The 18406-nt window shown below is 43.8% G+C and overlaps 2 protein-coding genes and 1 long non-coding RNA gene across 13 annotated transcripts in view; all 3 read right to left on the reverse strand.

Moving 5' to 3' along the window:
* Window positions 1–9340, reverse strand: part of PPCDC (phosphopantothenoylcysteine decarboxylase) — a 50719-nt gene extending 41379 nt beyond the window's left edge. For 3 of the 11 annotated variants that reach the window (XM_078381072.1, XM_072981572.2, XM_072981577.2), the window contains exons 1-3: window positions 8878–9255; window positions 7047–7217; window positions 2581–2676 (exon numbers count right to left, since the gene is read on the reverse strand). In XM_078381072.1, coding sequence (XP_078237198.1) covers window positions 2581–2676; window positions 7047–7187 — 237 coding nt within the window. In that variant the 5' untranslated portion in view covers window positions 7188–7217; window positions 8878–9255. Of the gene's footprint in view, window positions 1–2580; window positions 2677–7046; window positions 7218–8877 lie in introns of all 11 variants that reach the window. The other 8 variants (XM_072981573.2, XM_078381070.1, XM_078381069.1 and 5 more) reach the window with 7 other exon arrangements.
* A 902-nt stretch (window positions 9341–10242) lies between these two features.
* On the reverse strand, window positions 10243–12546 carry LOC144584624 (uncharacterized). The gene is made up of 2 exons (XR_013538991.1): window positions 11629–12546; window positions 10243–10743 (listed from the first exon to the last, which is right to left on the reverse strand). It is a non-coding gene; the product is annotated as an uncharacterized LOC144584624 (long non-coding RNA).
* Window positions 12547–15373: 2827 nt separating this feature from the next.
* SCAMP2 (secretory carrier membrane protein 2) overlaps window positions 15374–18406 on the reverse strand; it is a 34864-nt gene continuing 31831 nt past the window's right edge. Inside the window, exon 9 of the mRNA XM_072981814.2 lies at window positions 15374–17777. Within this exon, the coding sequence (XP_072837915.2) occupies window positions 17631–17777 (147 nt within the window). The 3' untranslated portion in view covers window positions 15374–17630. The remainder of the gene's footprint in view (window positions 17778–18406) is intronic.

An 18406-nucleotide genomic window follows, 5' to 3' on the forward strand; every position in this document is an offset into this window, starting at 1 on the left:
AAACGTAAGAGTCATTCTCTGGAGCTTTGCTGTTCAGTCGTTAAGTCGTGTCCAACTCTTCGTGTCCCCATGGACCAGAGCATGCCAGGCCCTCCTGTCTTCCACTGCCTCCCGGAGTCGGGTCAAATTCATGCTGTCCAGCCATCTCGTCCTCTTCATCCCCTTCTCCTCTTGCCTTCACACTTTCCCAACATCAGGGTCTTTTCCAGGGAGTCTTCTCATGAGATGGTCAAAATATTGGAGCCTCATGGTTGATTTCCTTCAGAATGGATAGGTTTATTCTCCTTGCAGTCCAGGGGACTCTCAAGAGTCTCCTCCAGCACCATAATTCAAAAGCATCAATTCTTCAGTGGATAACCTTCTTTATGGTCCAGCTCTCACTTCCATACATTGCTAGAGGAAAAACCATAGTTTGGACTATGTGGATCTTTGTCAGCAAGGGGATATCTCTGCTTTTTAAGATGCCATCTAGGTTTCTCATCACTTTCCTTCCAAGAAGCAGGTGTCTTTTAATTTCGTGGCTGCTGTCACCATCTGCAGTGATCATGGAGCCTAAAAAAGTAAAATCTGCTACTGCCTCCATATCTTCTCCATCTATTTGACAGGAGGGGATAGGACCAGTGGCCATGACCTTAGTGTTTTTTTTTTTAATGTTGAGCTTCAGACCATTTTTGTGCGCTCTCCTTTCACACTGATTTACGAGGTTCTTTAATTTCTTTCATTTTCTGCCATCAGAATGGTATCATCTGCATACCTGAGGTTGATATTTCTTCCAGCAATCTTAATTCCGGTTTGGGATTCATCCAGTCCTGCCTTTCGCATGATGAATTCTGCATATAAGCTAAATAAGCAGGGAGACCATATACAACCTTGTCGTACTCCTTTCCCAATTTTGAACCAATCAGTTGTTCCATATCCAGTTCTAACTGTTGCTTCTGTCCCATGTATAGGTTTCTCAGGAGGTAGATAAGGTGGTCTGGCACTCCCATTTCTTTAAGAACTTGCCATAGTTTGCTGTGGTCCACACAGTCTAAGGCTTTTGCGCAGTCTGTGAAGCAGATGTTTTTCTGGAATTCTTTGACTTTCTCCATAATCCAGCGCATGTTAGCAATTTGGTCTCTAGTTCCTCCCCCCCTTCGAAATCCAGCTTGTACTTCTGGGAGTTCTCGGTCAACATACTGCTGAAACCTACCTTGGAAGATTTTGAGCATAACCTTGCTAGCATGTGAAATGAGTGCAATTGTACGGTAGTTGGAGCATTCTTTGGCACTGCCCTTCTTTGGGATTGGGATGTAGACTGATCTTTTCCAATCCTCTGGCCACTGCTGAATTTTCCAAACTTCCTGGCATATTGAATGTAGCACCTTAACAGCATCATCTTTTAAGATTTTAAATAGTTGGACTGGAATGCCATCACCTCCACTGGCCTTGTTTTTAGCCATGCTTTCTAAGGCCCACTTGACTTCACTCTCCAGGATGTCTGGCTCAAGGTCAGCAACCACATTATCTGGGTTGTCTGGGACATCCAGATCTTTCTGGTATAATTCCTCTGTGTATTCTTGCCACCTCTTCTTGATGTCTTCTGCTTCTGTTAGGTCCCTCCCATTTTTGTCCTTTATCATGTCCATCGTTGCACAAAATGTTCCTTTAAGATCTCCAGTTTTCTTGAACAAATCTCTGGTCTTTCCCTTTCTATTATTTTCCCCTATATCTTTGCACTGTTCTTTTAAGAAGGCCCTCTCGTCTCTTCTTGCTTTTCTCTGGAAGTCTGCATTCAATTTTCTGCAGCTTTCCCTATCTCCCTTGCATTTTGTTTCCCTTCTCTGCTATTTGTAAGGCCTCGCTGGACAGCCACTTTGCTTTCTTGCATTTCCTTTTCTTTGGGATGGTTTTTGTTGCTGCTTCTTGTACAATGTTATGAGCCTCCTTCCATAGTTCTTCAGGCACTCTGTCCACCAAATCTAGTTCCTTAAATCTGTTCTTCACTTCCACTGTGTATTCATAAGGGATTTGGTTTACATTATACCTGACTAGCCCAGTGGTTTTTCATCTCCTGTTTGACCACATCCAGCTGACCAAGGTTTATAGATCTTACATTCCAGGTTCCTATGCAGTATTTTTCTTTGCAGCATCGGACTTTCCTTTCACTTCCAGGCGCGTCAGCAGCTGAGCGTCCTTTCGGCTTTGGCCCAACCACTTCATTAGCTCTGGAGCTACTTGTACTTGTCCTCCGCTCTTCCTCAGTAGTATGTTGGACGCCTTCCAACCTGAGGGGCTCATCTTCCAATGTCATATCTTTTAGCCTTTTGTTTCTGTCCATGGGGTTTTCTTTTCAAAGATATTGGAGCGGCTTACCAGTTCCTGCTACAGGTGGATCGCGATTAGTCCTAACTCTCCTCTATGACCTGTCCAACTTGGGTGGCCCTGCACGGCATAGCCCATAGCTTCTATGAATTACTCAAGCCCCTTCGCCAGCAATCCGTGAAGGGGCTGGAGCATACTGACACATATTGGAGGCTGCGGAGCAAACAAGACTGGCTTTTGTGATAACAAAAATGTTCTGGACATCTGAGCACTAACCTTCCATTCATCAGTGTCACTGTAGAGGGTCACAGGAATCTCTTCAGGGTTATAGAAGTGTTTTGCATTCTCGGTAGTTACCACTTGCACCTCCAGCTAAAAAGGGAAGGGAGAGAAGATGAGAAAGGAAAAAAGCTTCTCCAGGTTAACAACAGAATGTCAATTACAAACCCATTGTGACAGCTTGTTAAAACCAACACACACACTCTGTTAAACCAAAAATCCAAAGTCACCTTAAAGAGTATTTCTTTGTTTGTTTTGAATACAGAAGGACCCCCATATATGCTGGGGATTGGTTCTGAGCCCCCCGTGGATACTGAAAACCGTGGATAATAGTGACTTCTCTCTCTCTCCGAGCATGGTAAAAGAAATAAGAAAAGCAAGTACAATTTTTTTCACATGCATATTCTTCTCTAACAAGTTGTCGTAGCACAGTCTCTGGATCCCTCTAGTGTCCGGTTCTGGTAATACTTGGGGAAAAAAGTTTTTTTCTGAATTTTTTTCTTTTAATATTTTCAGACTGAGGAAAAGTGAATTAGTGAATACTGATCTCATGGATAAGGGGATCCTACTGTATTTCTGTACCACCTGACATAGTAACAAGCACTATTCTGGGCAGTTAACAATAAAAAGAAAATGACCTCACCAAACCCAGCACCACAAAATCAGCATCCATTAACACCACCAATAAAATTAAACCCGAAAGCAAAACCTAACTGGATCCTAAATGACAGCAGCACCAGTCAACTCATATCCATCATTAACCCAGGGGGGAGGATGACTTTAAAAGATTCTTTAACTAGAAACAGCCTTTCATATACTGTATTTAAATTTGGGAAGGGGGGGCTAGTGAATCTCTAAGAGGAGCCCATTCCGCAAGGACGGGTCCACAACTGAGGAGGGCTCGATTTCTCATAGAGGTCTTCTTTGCCTCTCTCTGCGTAGCAACCCGTAAGAGGAAGGCCTGAGAAGATCGAGTGGTACAGGCTGAGGTTCGGTGGGGAGAACGCTCTGACAAAATCGAAACATTTAGTCGGGGAACCGTTTTTGCAGGTTAGGTTCCCAACCCTGAGTCGGCTGATGCCCGTGGACTTCAACTCCAAGAAGCTGCAGCCAGGAGAGTGAATGCTCAGGAAACATGGGAGTTGTCATCAAACACAATCTTGGGACCCAGGAGTGTGAACAAAAGCAGCCACTTTATAAATGCATGGAAGATTACCTCCAGTTTGCTACTTAGCTGTCAGAGAAGACTCCCCACCCACCAAGTGCATCCCAGCGGATAACGCGTTAAGAAATACCTGGGTTATTGGCGCAAGAGGAGCCAGATTGAATTCTTCTATCTTTGGCTTCCCCTGCAGATTTCAGGCAGAAGAGGAAATGTTTCTTTTCTGCTTTCATCTCAAACCCAACAAACCCAGTCTTCTTTATCTAGCCAGGGTGGTCCATGACTCTGTGAGCCATTTCAAAGCCCAGGGCTGAGAAGGTGGGCGTTTGAGGTGACGCAGGCAATGGTTACATGGGACACCCTCTTAGCCCCGGCACCCCAAACCAATGGCTTTCTCCTAGAGAAGAATCACTTGTTTAGCTTGTCGCTTAGAAATTAATCTGAAAAAATTGGGGTTGTTTCTTTTTATAAAGGTAATTCAACCTGCTGATCCATTACTGGGGTGATCCTCTTAGTCAAACAAAGACCTGAGTTCGAAGGGGGCTAGAAGGCCATTGAGTCCAACCATTTGCTCAATGCAGGAACCCAAATCACAGCAGATGACTGTCCAATTTTCTCTTGAATGCCCCTGAATTCTCACTGGAGCCCTCACCACCTCCCAAGGCCACTGGTTCCACTGTCATAGCGCTCTAACTGTACAGATGCTTTTTTTCCTGAATTTTAGTCTAAATGTGGCTTCCTGTAACTTGAGCCCATTATTACGTATCCTGTGCTCTGGGATGATGGAGAACAGATCCTGCCCCTCCTCTGTATGATAATCCATAAAGTATTTGAAAAATGCTACCACATCTCCCCTCGGTCTTCTTTTCTCAAGGCTAAACATGCCTAATTCCTCCAGTCTTTCCTCACAGGGCTCGGTCAGTCTCCTCTAAACTTGTTCCATTTTATTGGCATCCTTCTTAATGTGTGGTGCCTAGAACTGGACACGGTGCTCTAGATGAGGCCTAACCAGTGCCAAACAGAGGAGGATTAGCACCTCAGAGGATTCGGAGACTATACTTCTGTTAATGCATCCTAAAATAGCATTAGATCTTTTTTGCAGCCACATCACATCACTGGCTCATATTCAGTTTGTGATCTACAACAATTCCAAGATCCTTTTCATGCCCAGTGTTACTGAGCCACGTTTCTCCTACCTTGTAACTACGCATTTGGGTTTCCCCCCCTCTAAGTGCAAAACTTTGCACTTATCCCTGTTAAATTTTATTCTTATCCTTATTAAATTTCATTTTCAGACCAGGGCTCAAGCCTATCGGGATGTTTTTCAGTTTTGATCTTTTTGAACATCTTTATGTTTATCAACTGTCTCATAGTTCTCGGAAATATTCAACGGGCTGTTTAAGTTTTTCTAAGGAATAGAATGGTTTGGGGGCAGGGTGTTTTAAGGTCTTCGAACTCTCTTGATTCTTAGGAAAACACAGCAGCAAACTATTCAGAGCTCCGAGGACTCCCAAGCCATTTCCGAAGACAACTCAAGATGCCATCCAGAGCAGGAGTCATTGGTCAGGAAAATTATCCTATTGTCCACTACGACCATTGCAACTGTCACAGTGCTCGTCTTATCTATTTTTCTGCTCTCCAATGAAATCTCCCAGGCCCTCCCTCTTGCTTTTCACAGCACAGGGGGCCCCCACTATTTACATTTTCCTCTGCATTCCTGCCTAGAACTACCAACTGACTAGACCACCCCACACATCCAGAGAAGCAGGCTCTGTTCCACCAACTTGCTGATTTATTCTCACACGACTCTCACTTTGGATATAAGATACCCAGCGTTCTATTCTAAGGCCCTTCTTCCTTCAGTCAGCAGCAGGGTTATACGCTTGATCTGAGACTTCATCGCTGATGGAGCCAAGAAATTGCTAGAAACATCTTGGGGGTTAGGTGAGAGAGAAAGGAGGTTTTAAATTTTGGGTTTTCAGAGGTTGTCTTATGGGCTCCTTCTAATGTCCCTAAGCTAAAAACTATCACCACTAGAGAATTCCAGCAGTGGAAATGGACCCCACCCCACCCCCACCAAATCTCATAAACTCTACCACCCTTTCCCCCCCGGGGTAGCCTTGGAAGTTGCAAAAATGCCCCCAGAGCCGTATACAACCAACAAGCCCCATGCTGCCCACTCCTGCCTTAAAACCTCTTTGTTTATAGGTGGGGCTGTAGTTCAGTGACAGAGCACAGACTGCAGAGCAAGGGCCCAACCCCGGCAAGCTCCCGTTAAAAGGATTTGTTGGCAAGTGGTGGGATTCTCTATCTCAGAGCCTGGAGCAGTTTTCCCTGTCCTGCTGTTTCCCAGTGATGGATGACTAGCATTCTCACCATCTCCAATGACCATGGCCATTGAGGGAGAAAGAGGACATTATTGGGCCTGATCAGCCACAAGCCCAGGAGTGAGCAGAAGCTCATCGTGAATTCAAGCACCTTATACTTTGATGTTAACAAAGGTGGCCTTCTGAAGATACTTTGGTTTTATTTTAACTGCTATTTTATAAAAGGCTCCAGAAAACAAACGAACTCTGCAAACACACCACAAAGTCTTCGAATGGCTGTGGCCTAAGAGAATACAAGCTCCATCAGTGGAGCAAGAAGACATCTGGATAGCTCAGTAGTTTAGGTCTCTGGCTGTGGAGTTACAGGTTGGGAGTTCAGTTCCCCACCGAGCCTCCTAGACAGGGGCTGGATCCCCATGATCCATAGGGTCCCTTCCAGCTCTGCCGTTCTCAGATCAGTAATCTGCAGATCAGTTAAGGGCCTTTGTGCTGGTTTGCTGTCACGGTTCATAATACTTAATGGGCAAGGAGCTGTAAACTCAGTCTCCTGAGTCTTGAGTCATTGTTCCTCCTGCAGGTCAGAATTATTGCTACATGCAATATATGTATAACACTGGGAACCACATCTGGAAATGTTTTTCTAAAGTCAGAAGTTTTCGAAGAGAGATATTACTAAAGTGAATGTTCTGAAATCCTTTTTTCCTCTGTGTATTCCCACCCACTTCTTTCCCCCCCTAAGTAAAGGTAAAGGTTACTATACTAAAGTATCAGAGGTGGCCCATTTGAATCAACGGAACTTATGGAGGAGATGACTCACCCAATCGCCACTGATTCAATGGGCCTACTCCAGTGTGCTTTATCACATCAAACAACAGGTTTTTGGCCACGATGCACAAGAGACCTCAAAATGTGCCTCTGTTTGCAGGTTCAAGAGTCACCAGTTATTCAGTTCTGTCCCTGTGTTAGATACTCACGCCAGGTATCTTTAGGAGCTCAGATACAAGAAGAGGCAACTTTAAGGCAGCCACACTTCCAGTCACACCCACAAGGATGTGAGTGTTTCTTTTTGTTGCGTTGGTGGGGGCTTGTGGCTTGAACTGCTCACTGGGATCCATGTTGGCCCCTAGGCTGTAATCACGTTAGGTCTGTAATAAAAGAGAACATGCAACTGATTGCTTTCAGACACTGCTTGATGAATCCACTGTTTAGAAAAATATGCCTTCTCTACAAATGTGTAGAACTGAAAGCAATCTGGAACAAGCTTAAACATACCAGCTGAAATCCTGTTGTGCCGTTACACAAAGAGCATAACTTCCAGGGGCAAACTGCCTTTAAAATCTCTGTAGACCTTACCTGTTCCATGCAACTTGGTATGCAACAAATAATGTCTATGGAGATTTCTTAACTTAAAAAAAATCTCTTCCAAAGGTTATGCTGTTTAGCTGAAATCCTGTAGCCCAGTAAAGCAATCTCCACTTCTACCTCATGCAAATGCTTTTTTGAAAGCCACCAAAGTACTGTATACCATAGCATAGGCATCCTTCAGTCTCGAGAGACTATGGTAACATGCTCTGAATCCAAACTTGAATCATTTCACCATATAACAATTTCCCCTATAAACCATTTCATTTCATTTATTTCAGCAGAAGCTCACCTCACACCCTAATCCTGTAGCCACCGCCTAAAAAGCCTTTTACCCCTACTCAGCATACTGTTTATTGGAGAAGGAAGCATACCAGAGCTGTTGCAAAAAGTTCAACATTATTTGAGGAAGGCAAATGCATAACAATGCATGCAACTGAGGAACAAGTAATGATTAGTTCAGAACAATGAGGTACCCAATGAAGATAAATACAACAAGTGGGCTATTCTGGGTTTAAGGTAATGCATGAGAATTGAGCTACTTTACAGTGCAACTGATATCTGAACCAGCCAATTTCTGGCTCACAAACAAACCTTTCATTAATGTCACAGTGCATGACCTTTTTGCTTACAACTCCCACCATGGGATTTACTGCGTAACACTGGTTCCTAAACTTGGGTCCCTGGATGTTCTTAGACTCAAACTCCCAGAAGCCTTCATCACTAACTGTGCTGGGCAGGATTTCTGGGAGTTGTAGTCCAAGACCCAAGGTTGAGAACCATGGGCCTGAAACATCCCCAACCTTGCTCTAAATTAACACCTGGAGGTCAGCTGAGGGAGGCACCAGAGTGGCTTTGCCTTTGGGCCGGAACAGCCAAAAGATGCTGAGGGATACTGTATGTTTTTCCTCCTCTAGAGGTAATACAGGAAGCAAGTAAACTGGAGAATGGACGGAGGTCCTTTCCTCTTCCTCCTCCACCAGCCGGCTCACTTACCTGTAACCACAGAACTGTGGCCTAAAACAATCACTTAAAAACCATTCCCATATCATATTCTTTGCAGCAGCTGTTGGCTGAAATCCTAAATCCATCTATTATGGAATAAGCCCCAATGAATACAAGGGAAACCAGTACATAATTACACTGTCAGGTTCAAGGCTTATAGCCAGGAATCCAAGCTGAAGATATTTTTAAAACATGAAATTAAAATATGTATGTTAACTACAACACGTGAATCCCCACACACACACACACACACAGAGACAGAGTTTTTAAACTATAGAGACCTTTCTCTTCAGGCAAGCTTTCCCTCAAACACTGGCTGCCTGTGTAGGATTTTTAAACACATTGCTGTGCCTTCGCGCTTTGAATGTGTTTCTGGTGTTGACTTCGTTTATCATTGTCAGTGTGGAATTTTATTATTTTTGGTATTAGCATACTCACCATGGTTAGCTTTAAATACCCTCTTTTAACGATGTTAGCCGCCTTAGGTCATCTCTTAAGGGGAAAGACGGCGTAAAAATGTTTTAAATAAATAAATCAACCAACCAAGCCTCACTGAGGGCTACTTACTTTATCTCCCTGGCCAACCTCACAGGGTTGTTTTTGTTTCTGACCCCAAAGCAGCTGGCAAAAGAAAGCGCTCTCCTCGCCGAGATAATAAAATAACAGAGTTAAAACATAAATAAATAAATCTAGGCAGCAGCCACGCCCATCTCCCCCCACCCGCGACCCACAAACTAAACTAACCCCTTCCCATTTCGTGCAGGGGGAAACCTTTTAGACGAGGACCTTCTGCTTCCGGTAGCCGGAGACCATAGAGTAGAACGCTGACGGACGGCAAGGCTTAACTTCCGCTTCTTCGAGAGGAGTAAATTGATCATAGATGTGGTAAGAGGTTAACCACATTCCGGTTTGTCGCCCAGAGAGTACACGAACCATAGATGAAAGTCCTAGAAAGAACGGCTGAAGGAGCATTGGTTTCCCCCCCCCGGTGGAAGTGCTGAGAGTCACTTACAGAAGGGAAAAAAAGGAGGGGTTTGAGGAAAGCTCTCAGGAGGCAGGAGGGGGCTCCTTCCATATATATACAGATATATGAAAAGTAGCAAGAAAAAGAGGAGCCAAGTGCAAATTTGTGGCAAGTCTTCTCCAGATGAGGACTACAACTCTCATAATCCATTCTGTGGGGATTATGGGGATTGTAGTCCAACATATCTGGAGGGAAGACTGTTGGGGAGGGCTGCTTAATTTAAGTCTCACTGCACTTACTACATTGACCCTTCCCTTCTCTTTTTTGCCTGGTTATATCTTTTCTGTCTCCTGTGGGAATGCTTACAATAGAACTGAACACCAAAAATCGGTCATAAATTACTGCACATGAGATGCAACCATAACTCCCAGACTCTTAATGTTTTACTTGTGAATTCTGTATTATAACTTATTCCATAAAGAAGAAGAAGTGGACTTGATCCATCAACACTCACATTAAACTATAATAGTCTTTAAGGTGCCACAAGGTTTTTGCCTTTTTTATTTTAATTGTTAGACCTTTTTTCCTCTTTGGATTTTGCCTGATACTCGTCGTCAAATCAGACATAAGAGACTGCATTGAGAAAAACAAGTGGGACGGTCTTGAAATGTATTCCCGATTTTGTACTGAAAATCAGAGACAGAACTGAGGAGATGAGATGCCCATCAGAGCCTCAGAAAGAGATGTACTTTTAAAAAAAGTTCAGGAAATAATTTTCTATGGGAAACGGGAGGTTCCTGCGTGTGTGTGTGCATATGTTTGTGTTTGGGACTTGTGTGTTTTGTTTTTTGTTTGGTAGTGGAAAGCTTGGTGACACAAAACAAGAGAGAAACACAATTTCATTTCAGAAATATTTATTGGCTTGTCTCAAGTGGCTCAATCCAAAGTGAAATAAAATGTTGACCAGCAAGATCACAATGCAAGAAAATTATTGAAATGCCGCAATCTGAATGTTGACATCAAAATTAGACTGCAGCAATTCCTTGACTATTGAATAAACAGCAGCATGATCTGTTAGATGATCTTCTGTTTTATTATCAGCTTCTCTTAAGTACTTGCCTTTTACCACACAGCCCTTTAACCGCTGATAGCTGCCAGCTCCTGTCATTCAACTTGATGTGTGCCACCAACTATTCCAGCCCGTAGTAGTCAATGAAAAAAGCTCTGCCTTTGGTAGCTACCCGCCGAACTTTGGGTATGTGCTGCTGCATGCGCTGGAGTCAACTTCTGGCCAACAACACTAGCCGCGACATCCGAGGGCTGAATTGGCATTTTAATACCTACAAGAGGAAACCGACTAAATCAACGGATAGTGTTGATTTTCAAACTCCCATTCATTCAGTGAGTCTGACCATCCGATTCACTCCCAAACCTTGAGCAGGATATCTGGAAGTTTGTGTCATGGCAACCGGACGTCTTTCTTATTGGGTTGAAAGGTTTCGCTACTCATCCAAGTAGCTTCTTCTGTCTGAGGAGAGTTGATAGGAGACCCCTGATAGACCCTCCACCTTGGTTCCACTCCCCCCTGGTCTGAATAGGCTCCTTAGATGGACAAAGGACAAGGGGATGAGTGAAAACCCCACCAACTCTCCTGAGATAGAAGAGGCTACTAGGATGAGTAGTGAAATGTTTCATCCATAAGAAAAAAGTCCAGTTGCCATGACTCAAGTTCCAGATAACCTCACCTGGATGACTGAGAAGCTTCACAGATAGTGGAGCAAGATAATGCTCACTAGTCGCAGGTGAGATGCATCCCATAATCCAGGGGATCAAAGGGGCAACTAGAATCCAGTTTGGGATGCAAAGACAAGGAATAGTGAGAAAGAAAAATCAGTTTCAAAAGGGGGCAGAAGAACTGCTGGACTCAAGAGCCAGCAAGTGTGGTTTGCAACCTCACGTTTGTGGCTGCCTAGGAAGGCTTTATGGACCTACCAGACATTTTGGGAGGGTCACAGATGTGGGAATACATGAGTGTTGCGGACAGAGATAGAGCTTCAAAGAGATCACACACACCCTCTTTCACAGCTTTACCACAAGACAGAGCAAGGCCATTGCCTCAAACAGATTTAAAGTCCTGAGAGGGCAGTAATTTGTGAATGACTTAAATTGTATTTATTGCATCCTGGCCAACAAGAATGGGGAGAAAGGTTTCTTAGGTGTCCTACCTTATGTGCCCCAACAGACGGCTTGGCTTTGGGTGCCTTCTGCACCTTGATTTGGAGGAAAGGTGTCATTTCTTAATCTGCTGTGAGGAATGACTTATCTCGGGGTATTCTTGTGCCTTCCGATTCATTTCCAAACAGCCCTTCTTTAAATAGCTGGTAGCTGTTTTAGTCTGTTTGTAGCAAAAGAGAACCCAGGAATCTTGTAAGACCTTGAAGACTAACTCGCTTTTATCTTTCATAACCTTTTGTGTGTCCAGGCACAGATAATAAACCTGGGTGCACAAAAGCTTATGAAAAATAAAACTCAGTCATTCTTAAAGAGCCCACAAAAGTTCTGGTTCCCCTGCTTTATTTGCCTCAAAAGATTGTTTTAAAAAGAAAATAAAGTTCAGAAATAGGGCAGAAGAATGGGAGTCACCGCTTAGAAACTACTCCATGAGAACTTTGGTACGTCTAGACCAAGACTGTTGGCCATCACTAAGTACCTCTCTAGAATGTCAGGAAAGCCTCTTGTCTTCCGGATAAGAGCTGCAAAGCCAAAGCAGGCCATTCAGATCTCCAGCCCTTAAGATGTGCTGTTGGCACATCTCTCACCTCGGCTCAGAAGAGACTCTTCTTTAGGAAATGCACCGTCCCGCGTTCTGGGTGACTGCATACTCACGGTGTGGAGTGATGTGCTTTTGGAGGACAACTTCCAGAATTTCCCCAGATGCCTGGAGAATTCTGTGAGTTGTACTCCAAAAAAAAAAAAAAAAAAAAAAAAAAAAAAACCACAAATTTGCAATACCACCACTGTGCACAGATCCAACAGACAAGAAATGCTGAGTACTATCACACCTTAATACTCACACACAACTTAGCTGCCAGAGAAGCTTTGCTCCCTTTGAATAAGGCAACCTGGGATAGGTTGCGACACAAAAAAAATCCGCCATAGAAAAACATGCTGAGAGCATACAAAAACTGGCATGTGAAGGAGAGGAGCCTAACTTTCTCCTTGACATGCTAGCTTTCTAGATGTAGGAGCTGATTCCCTGATTCTTCGTATAAGAGATCATTCCTAACTTTTTCCTTGACATGCTAGTTTTCTAGATGTAGGAGCTGCTGTCCTGATGCTTCCTATAGGAGATCATTCCTAACTTTTTCCTTGACATGCTAGTTTTCTAGATGTAGGAGCTGCTGTCCTGATGCTTCCTATAGGAGATCATTCCTAACTTTTTCCTTGACATGCTAGTTTTCTAGATGTAGGAGCTGCTGTCCTGATGCTTCCTATAGGAGATCATTCCTAACTTTTTCCTTGACATGCTAGTTTTCTAGATGTAGGAGCTGCTGTCCTGATGCTTCCTATAGGAGATCATTCCTAACTTGCTCCTTGACATGCTAGCTTTCTAGGTTGAAGAGCTGATGTCCTGGTGTTACCTAAAAGAGATCCTTCCTAACTTGCTCCTTGACATGCTAGCTTTCTAGGTGCAGGAGCTGATGTCGGCACAAGATTTTTTTTAACACAGGAAATTTTTTTCTGTGGCTTGCTGCACATCTTCTGAAACCTTCCTTCTGCATGCCATGATACTAGAAACTATTTCCATGTCCAGCTAAGGTGGGCATCCTCCGGTAAGAGCAACCACCCACTTCCTGTGTCGGCTCGTTCATTTTCCTCCTGCACCTTTGAGAGATTAGCTTCCCCTGGTTTTGGATATTCCTATCGATGCATTGTGTGGTCTTCTGACAAACACTTGTGATCTGTATTTGTATCAAAGGTGACCCCCGAAAGGGGAAAAACGGTTGTCTAATTGTTTATAAAAGTTCAGCCACACGGTTCATTATGAGAATTCATGAATTAATTCTAATTCTTGTTAAAACCATATACAAAGGGATTACTGGGAGTCGTTGGAGGGAGGGAACCTATATGACCCTATATATCACAACACACACTGTTAGGGAGCGCCAGCTGTTGTGTTGTGAAGATGGCACTGAGGCCTGGAGCTAAACGTGTGACAGTGTTATGAACTGAGTCTTCTACTTTGAAACATAATGTGTGAGGGTCATGATCCGGCACAGAGGTCTTGTATCTTTCAGGGACACGGCTTGCAGTGTGGCCAGCGTCACATCGGACGCCAATGTACTAACAAATGAGCTGTGGCTGATTGCACACATGTATGAGATCCCATGTGAGGGGGTCTGGCAGGGCAGATTTGGGAAAAGCCAGCCAAAATCTGCCAAAACATAACTGCTTGGTAGAAATGCTCATTCTTTTGATATTAGAATATGTTGCTATCCTGTCAGACCCGGCATGAATTTAATGTTTGCCAATCTGGTTTTAAACCTACCAGTTTCAAAAGTGTATGTGCTAATATTCAAAGAAATGAATTACTGTATTAGCCTGATCAGCGATGGACAGAAGCAAGACTTTTGAGAGTTGCTGCACCTTAAGTTGCAGAGATCCTGCTCTGAATACACATGATCCCAGAGTCTGGCATCTCGAGGCAGAGCTTGGAGAGCGGCTACCAGTCAGAGTCAGTTACCTGGGGACAGGTAACTGGGCAACTTTCCATGTTCCTAAAACAAGAATGAGTGGACCCTTCTGTGCCTGTGACCTGAGAAAAACCCCCAGTAGGGATCAGTATCAGCTGATTCACTTATCTGCTGGCTGAAAATGCTAAATCTTTTTTTAAAATCAAAACACCTATTTATATGTATTTCCAGTATGTATTTACTGGAACTGGTGATTAGAGGGAACCAGAGACCATGCAATGTAGAGCGGTCAATTCTTCCATGGTTTTCCAGCATCTGCGGGGAGAGGTGGTGGTGCTTGGAACCCATCCCCTGTGGATACCACAGCTCTACTATACAGTGGTGCCTCGCTTAATGGGCGCCCCGTTTAACGACGAAATCACATACCGGCGAACTTTTTGCAATCACTTTTGCGATCGGATTGCAATGTTTTAAATGGGGAAAAATAGCTTTGCGATGATCGGTACCGTTTCGCTTACCGATTATTGCAAAGCGATGATTTCCCCCAGCTGATCGACGGTTCCAAAATGGCCATCTGGTAAAAAAATGGCTGCCCACTGTGTTTAGGGATGGATTCCTCGCTTACCGGGCAGCAAAAATGGCCGCCATATGGAGGATCTTCACTTAAAGGTCAGTTTTAAGTCCATAGGAATGCATTGAAGGGGTTTCAATGCATTCCTATGGGCTTTTAAAAATTGCATAGCAACGAAATCGCTTTGCAGCGATTTTTGCTGCACCAATTAATGTCGCTATGCGAGGCACCACTGTACTTTATTTCCTGTTCAATCAATTCATTGCTGTCTGACTGAAAAGCTTGATGGAGCATTCCTTCATGCATATTTCATGCCCCACAAAGTATCTGCTCCATGTGCAAAATTTTGCCTTAAATTCTGCCTGCTGTAGAAAGTTGTGTTCCATGTCTCTAAGGGTTGTTAAAAATATCATTCAGAGCACCAGAATCATTAACATTCTAAAGTATTGTGTTTTTCTTTCTATTCTTGGTACCTGTTGCACTATCAAAAACCAATTCCTTGTGAGCAGTTGGTAACAGCCTTGTGCGATATCAAGCAAGCTTACACTTAAAAGTAGGAGTTCTTCCCTCCTACTTGCTTCTTTCAAAACTAAGGATGCCAGAGGCTGAACATGAGACTTGCTTCATACAGAGCACCAGTTCCCTCATTTAATGGCACATACCACACATGAACTTTATTTTTAGAAGCAAATCTACACACGTGTGTGCTAACCATCTCAACATCTTTATTTCAAATTTAAGCACAACAAGTCTTGACATATACATTTTTTACAAGAAAAAAAGATCACAAGTGGAAAAATACACCCAGGAGAGAAAGACGTATTTTTTTAAAAAATCTCATTTCTGCCATCAACATATATCCAAAGAATAACATTATCATCATCATCAACAACAACAATAAAGAGATTTAGGCCAAGAGATACTTCCCTGGGACATTGTGGATTACAGCCAACCTCATAAGAGAGGTCTGGATGTAATTAAAGAACCTACTTTAAGAAATAAGACACTAAGATAGCATAAACAAGGGAAAGTAAATGAAGAAAACCTGTAAGCGAGACAGCAAATGTCTTACTCCTCTGAATATTCCCTTGTACTTCATATTAAGAATCACCTGCAGGCTATACATCTGATGGAGCTCTGTACACATTCCATATTTCCAAAGTCAATGATTTTAGGTAAATAAAGGAGAGGGACAGAATGTTTAGTATCTTAGAGCAATATCCCTAGTCATCTCTATCTCAAGATATTATGACTTGTGTGGACAACAGTCAGGTAAGCACACATTTTAGGTGGCAGTGGCTAATTTCCTGCCTCTACCCTGACTTGTTCATAGTGGCTAAAAGGGCACTCTCAGTACAGCCAGTGTTTCTGCAGCCCACATTCAGCTTCCAGATCTCCAAACAGCAGGGTAGTTAGTGTGTTTAAAGATACCTTCTTCACCTTCCCTCCACATCAGCTTATCTCCAAGATTGTACTCTCTCCTCAGCCCCAATGCACACGTTGAGTCTGGGATTATTACTACGTTTGCTTTCCTCCACCTCTTTTAAAGAGAATTGGAAGCAACATGTGCCATTGTGTTTGTTCTCTCTCTCTCTCTCTCTCTCTCTCTCTCTCTCTCTCTCTCTCTCTCTCTCACACACACACACACACACACACACACACACACACACACAGCGCTTACACCTCCAAACTTCTCAGGATAACCGGATTCAAAGGAGCCTTCTGGGATTTGCAGTTTATTTATTATGAGAAATGCCCATCCATGAATTCACATTGCAGCTTCAGGGAGGTATTACCTCAAGGCAGGCCACACATGTAAAAATTATCTATTTCTGCCAAACAGGAGCAGGACGAAAGGAAATTTACTCTAGCCCACCTTTAAGGCAGGTGTCTCTAAAAATACCCTCTTATCTCAACAGGTCTTCCCTACCCACTAGATTCCTTACTTCCCTAGAGTGTCGAGAGCAGAATCGGTCAAACAATGGAGAACATCAGAAGGCAGAAAGAAGGATCATGGCAAAAAAATCTCTGCTAGATCACTCTGAAGTCTAAAACCATTGGATAAGATAACTATTGGATACTGCCTCCTCCTCTCAAAGTCAGTTCCATGGCCCAACCTGCTTCTCCCTAAATCTTCAACCCGGAGCCCAAATGTAAGCATCTTAGGAAAGGACTGCTGGGTTATCTAATGCTGGTAACTCCCAGGTAGCAACAGAGCTGGTGAATCATGTACATTCCTGACAGCTCCCCCCACCCCCCACCCTAAATGTAAGGCTTGGTTGAAGGACACACGCAGAGCAAGTAGGAGTACCCCCCCTTTCTTCCTGGGGGCTGCAGGAACCAAGTGTTCCAATAGTCTCTAGCTGCATCTAATTCTTTAAGATAAGCCAGGAAAAGCACTTCTCAAATGGTACCCCTTGCAACACACAGCATCTGTGCACTAAGAACATGTGCCAAACATATCGCATGCTTGGCACTCAAATATCAGAAACGAAGCAAAAGGGCGACTCCCAAAGAAATCAAGAAGTGCAGCAACGACTGTTAGTATTTTTAGTGGGGCTACGATAGAGAGGAATAAAAAAAGCCATTCTTCTCAGCAGCTTCCAGTGAAAAGGAAGTCAAAAGAGTGCAAAGACAAGCTTCCCGAAACTTCTGCGATGAAAGTAAGGAGGGGAAAGTGGAAGAAAAAAATGCATGAATTCAGGTCTAAGGAGAAACATATTTGATTTAAGGAAGCAGGAAGTGGGGGGAACACCAAAAAGAAAGCACTGTCCTGATCCTGGCTCATTCCCATTAACAAAAAGCAGCTGCTGGGAGGACAGAGGTGGAGAGAAACCTCCTTTTCCACCACGCTGGAGATAAGACCATGACCCACGGGAATGGCTGTCCGCAACCGTCAAGATCAGGGAGTGATCGGAGGAAGCACAGACCGGAACAAGAGGGAAGCCCTCTCGGGAAGGTTTCAGTTCCCCCTGAAAGCACTCTGAGCAGCTGAAGAGGCAACCCCAGTAGCCGCGTTTTGGAAATTCCTGTTGGTGAGGATGCCTTGGGAGAACTCCTCTTGGGCCCTCTGGAAGCTGGCTCCCGTCCGGCGGTACAGAGAATGGACCTGGACAAAAAGAGAGCACACGGGCCATCCGTAAGGGCACATCCCTATCGCTGAGACAGAAATTACACAATTTGTCCCCTGCCCCACTTGCAGCACAGATGTCAAAGACAAGAAGTGGCATTGCTAGTCAGTCACCAGTTCAATATTGAGAACTGATCATAATTTGGCCAGGATTAAATCTATCTGTTGAAATACTTATTATTTTCTTACATAGATGACCTGCCTTTTCTCCAATGGCCTCAAGCCAACTGACATGGCTCTCCTTGATCTGTGCTCACAGCTAAATGCATATCCACACAAGGAATCTTGCCAGTCAACAGAAAATCCAACCTGGAGTCATAATCATCATCCGTTCTGGACATCACTGCACTTCTTCTGAAGGACTAGGTTTGCAGTTTGGGGAAAAGTCCTGGAGCCACTATTGCTTCTAAAAGATCACGTGGCTGCTGTGGACAGTTCTTTTGTCCACTTTTGGCTAAAGCATTAGCTGTAGCTTCTCACAGGGAAGATAAATCAAACCACATTTAATTCATGCTGTAATTGCCTCCTGATTAGACAACTGGAATGTACTCTAGATGGGGCTGCCCTTGAACAGTGTTCAGAAGCTATAGGTAATGAAAACGGCAGAA

Source organism: Pogona vitticeps, chromosome 12 (genome assembly GCF_051106095.1).
Source record: "Pogona vitticeps strain Pit_001003342236 chromosome 12, PviZW2.1, whole genome shotgun sequence".
In the NCBI taxonomy this organism is placed as follows: Eukaryota; Metazoa; Chordata; class Lepidosauria; order Squamata; family Agamidae; genus Pogona; species Pogona vitticeps.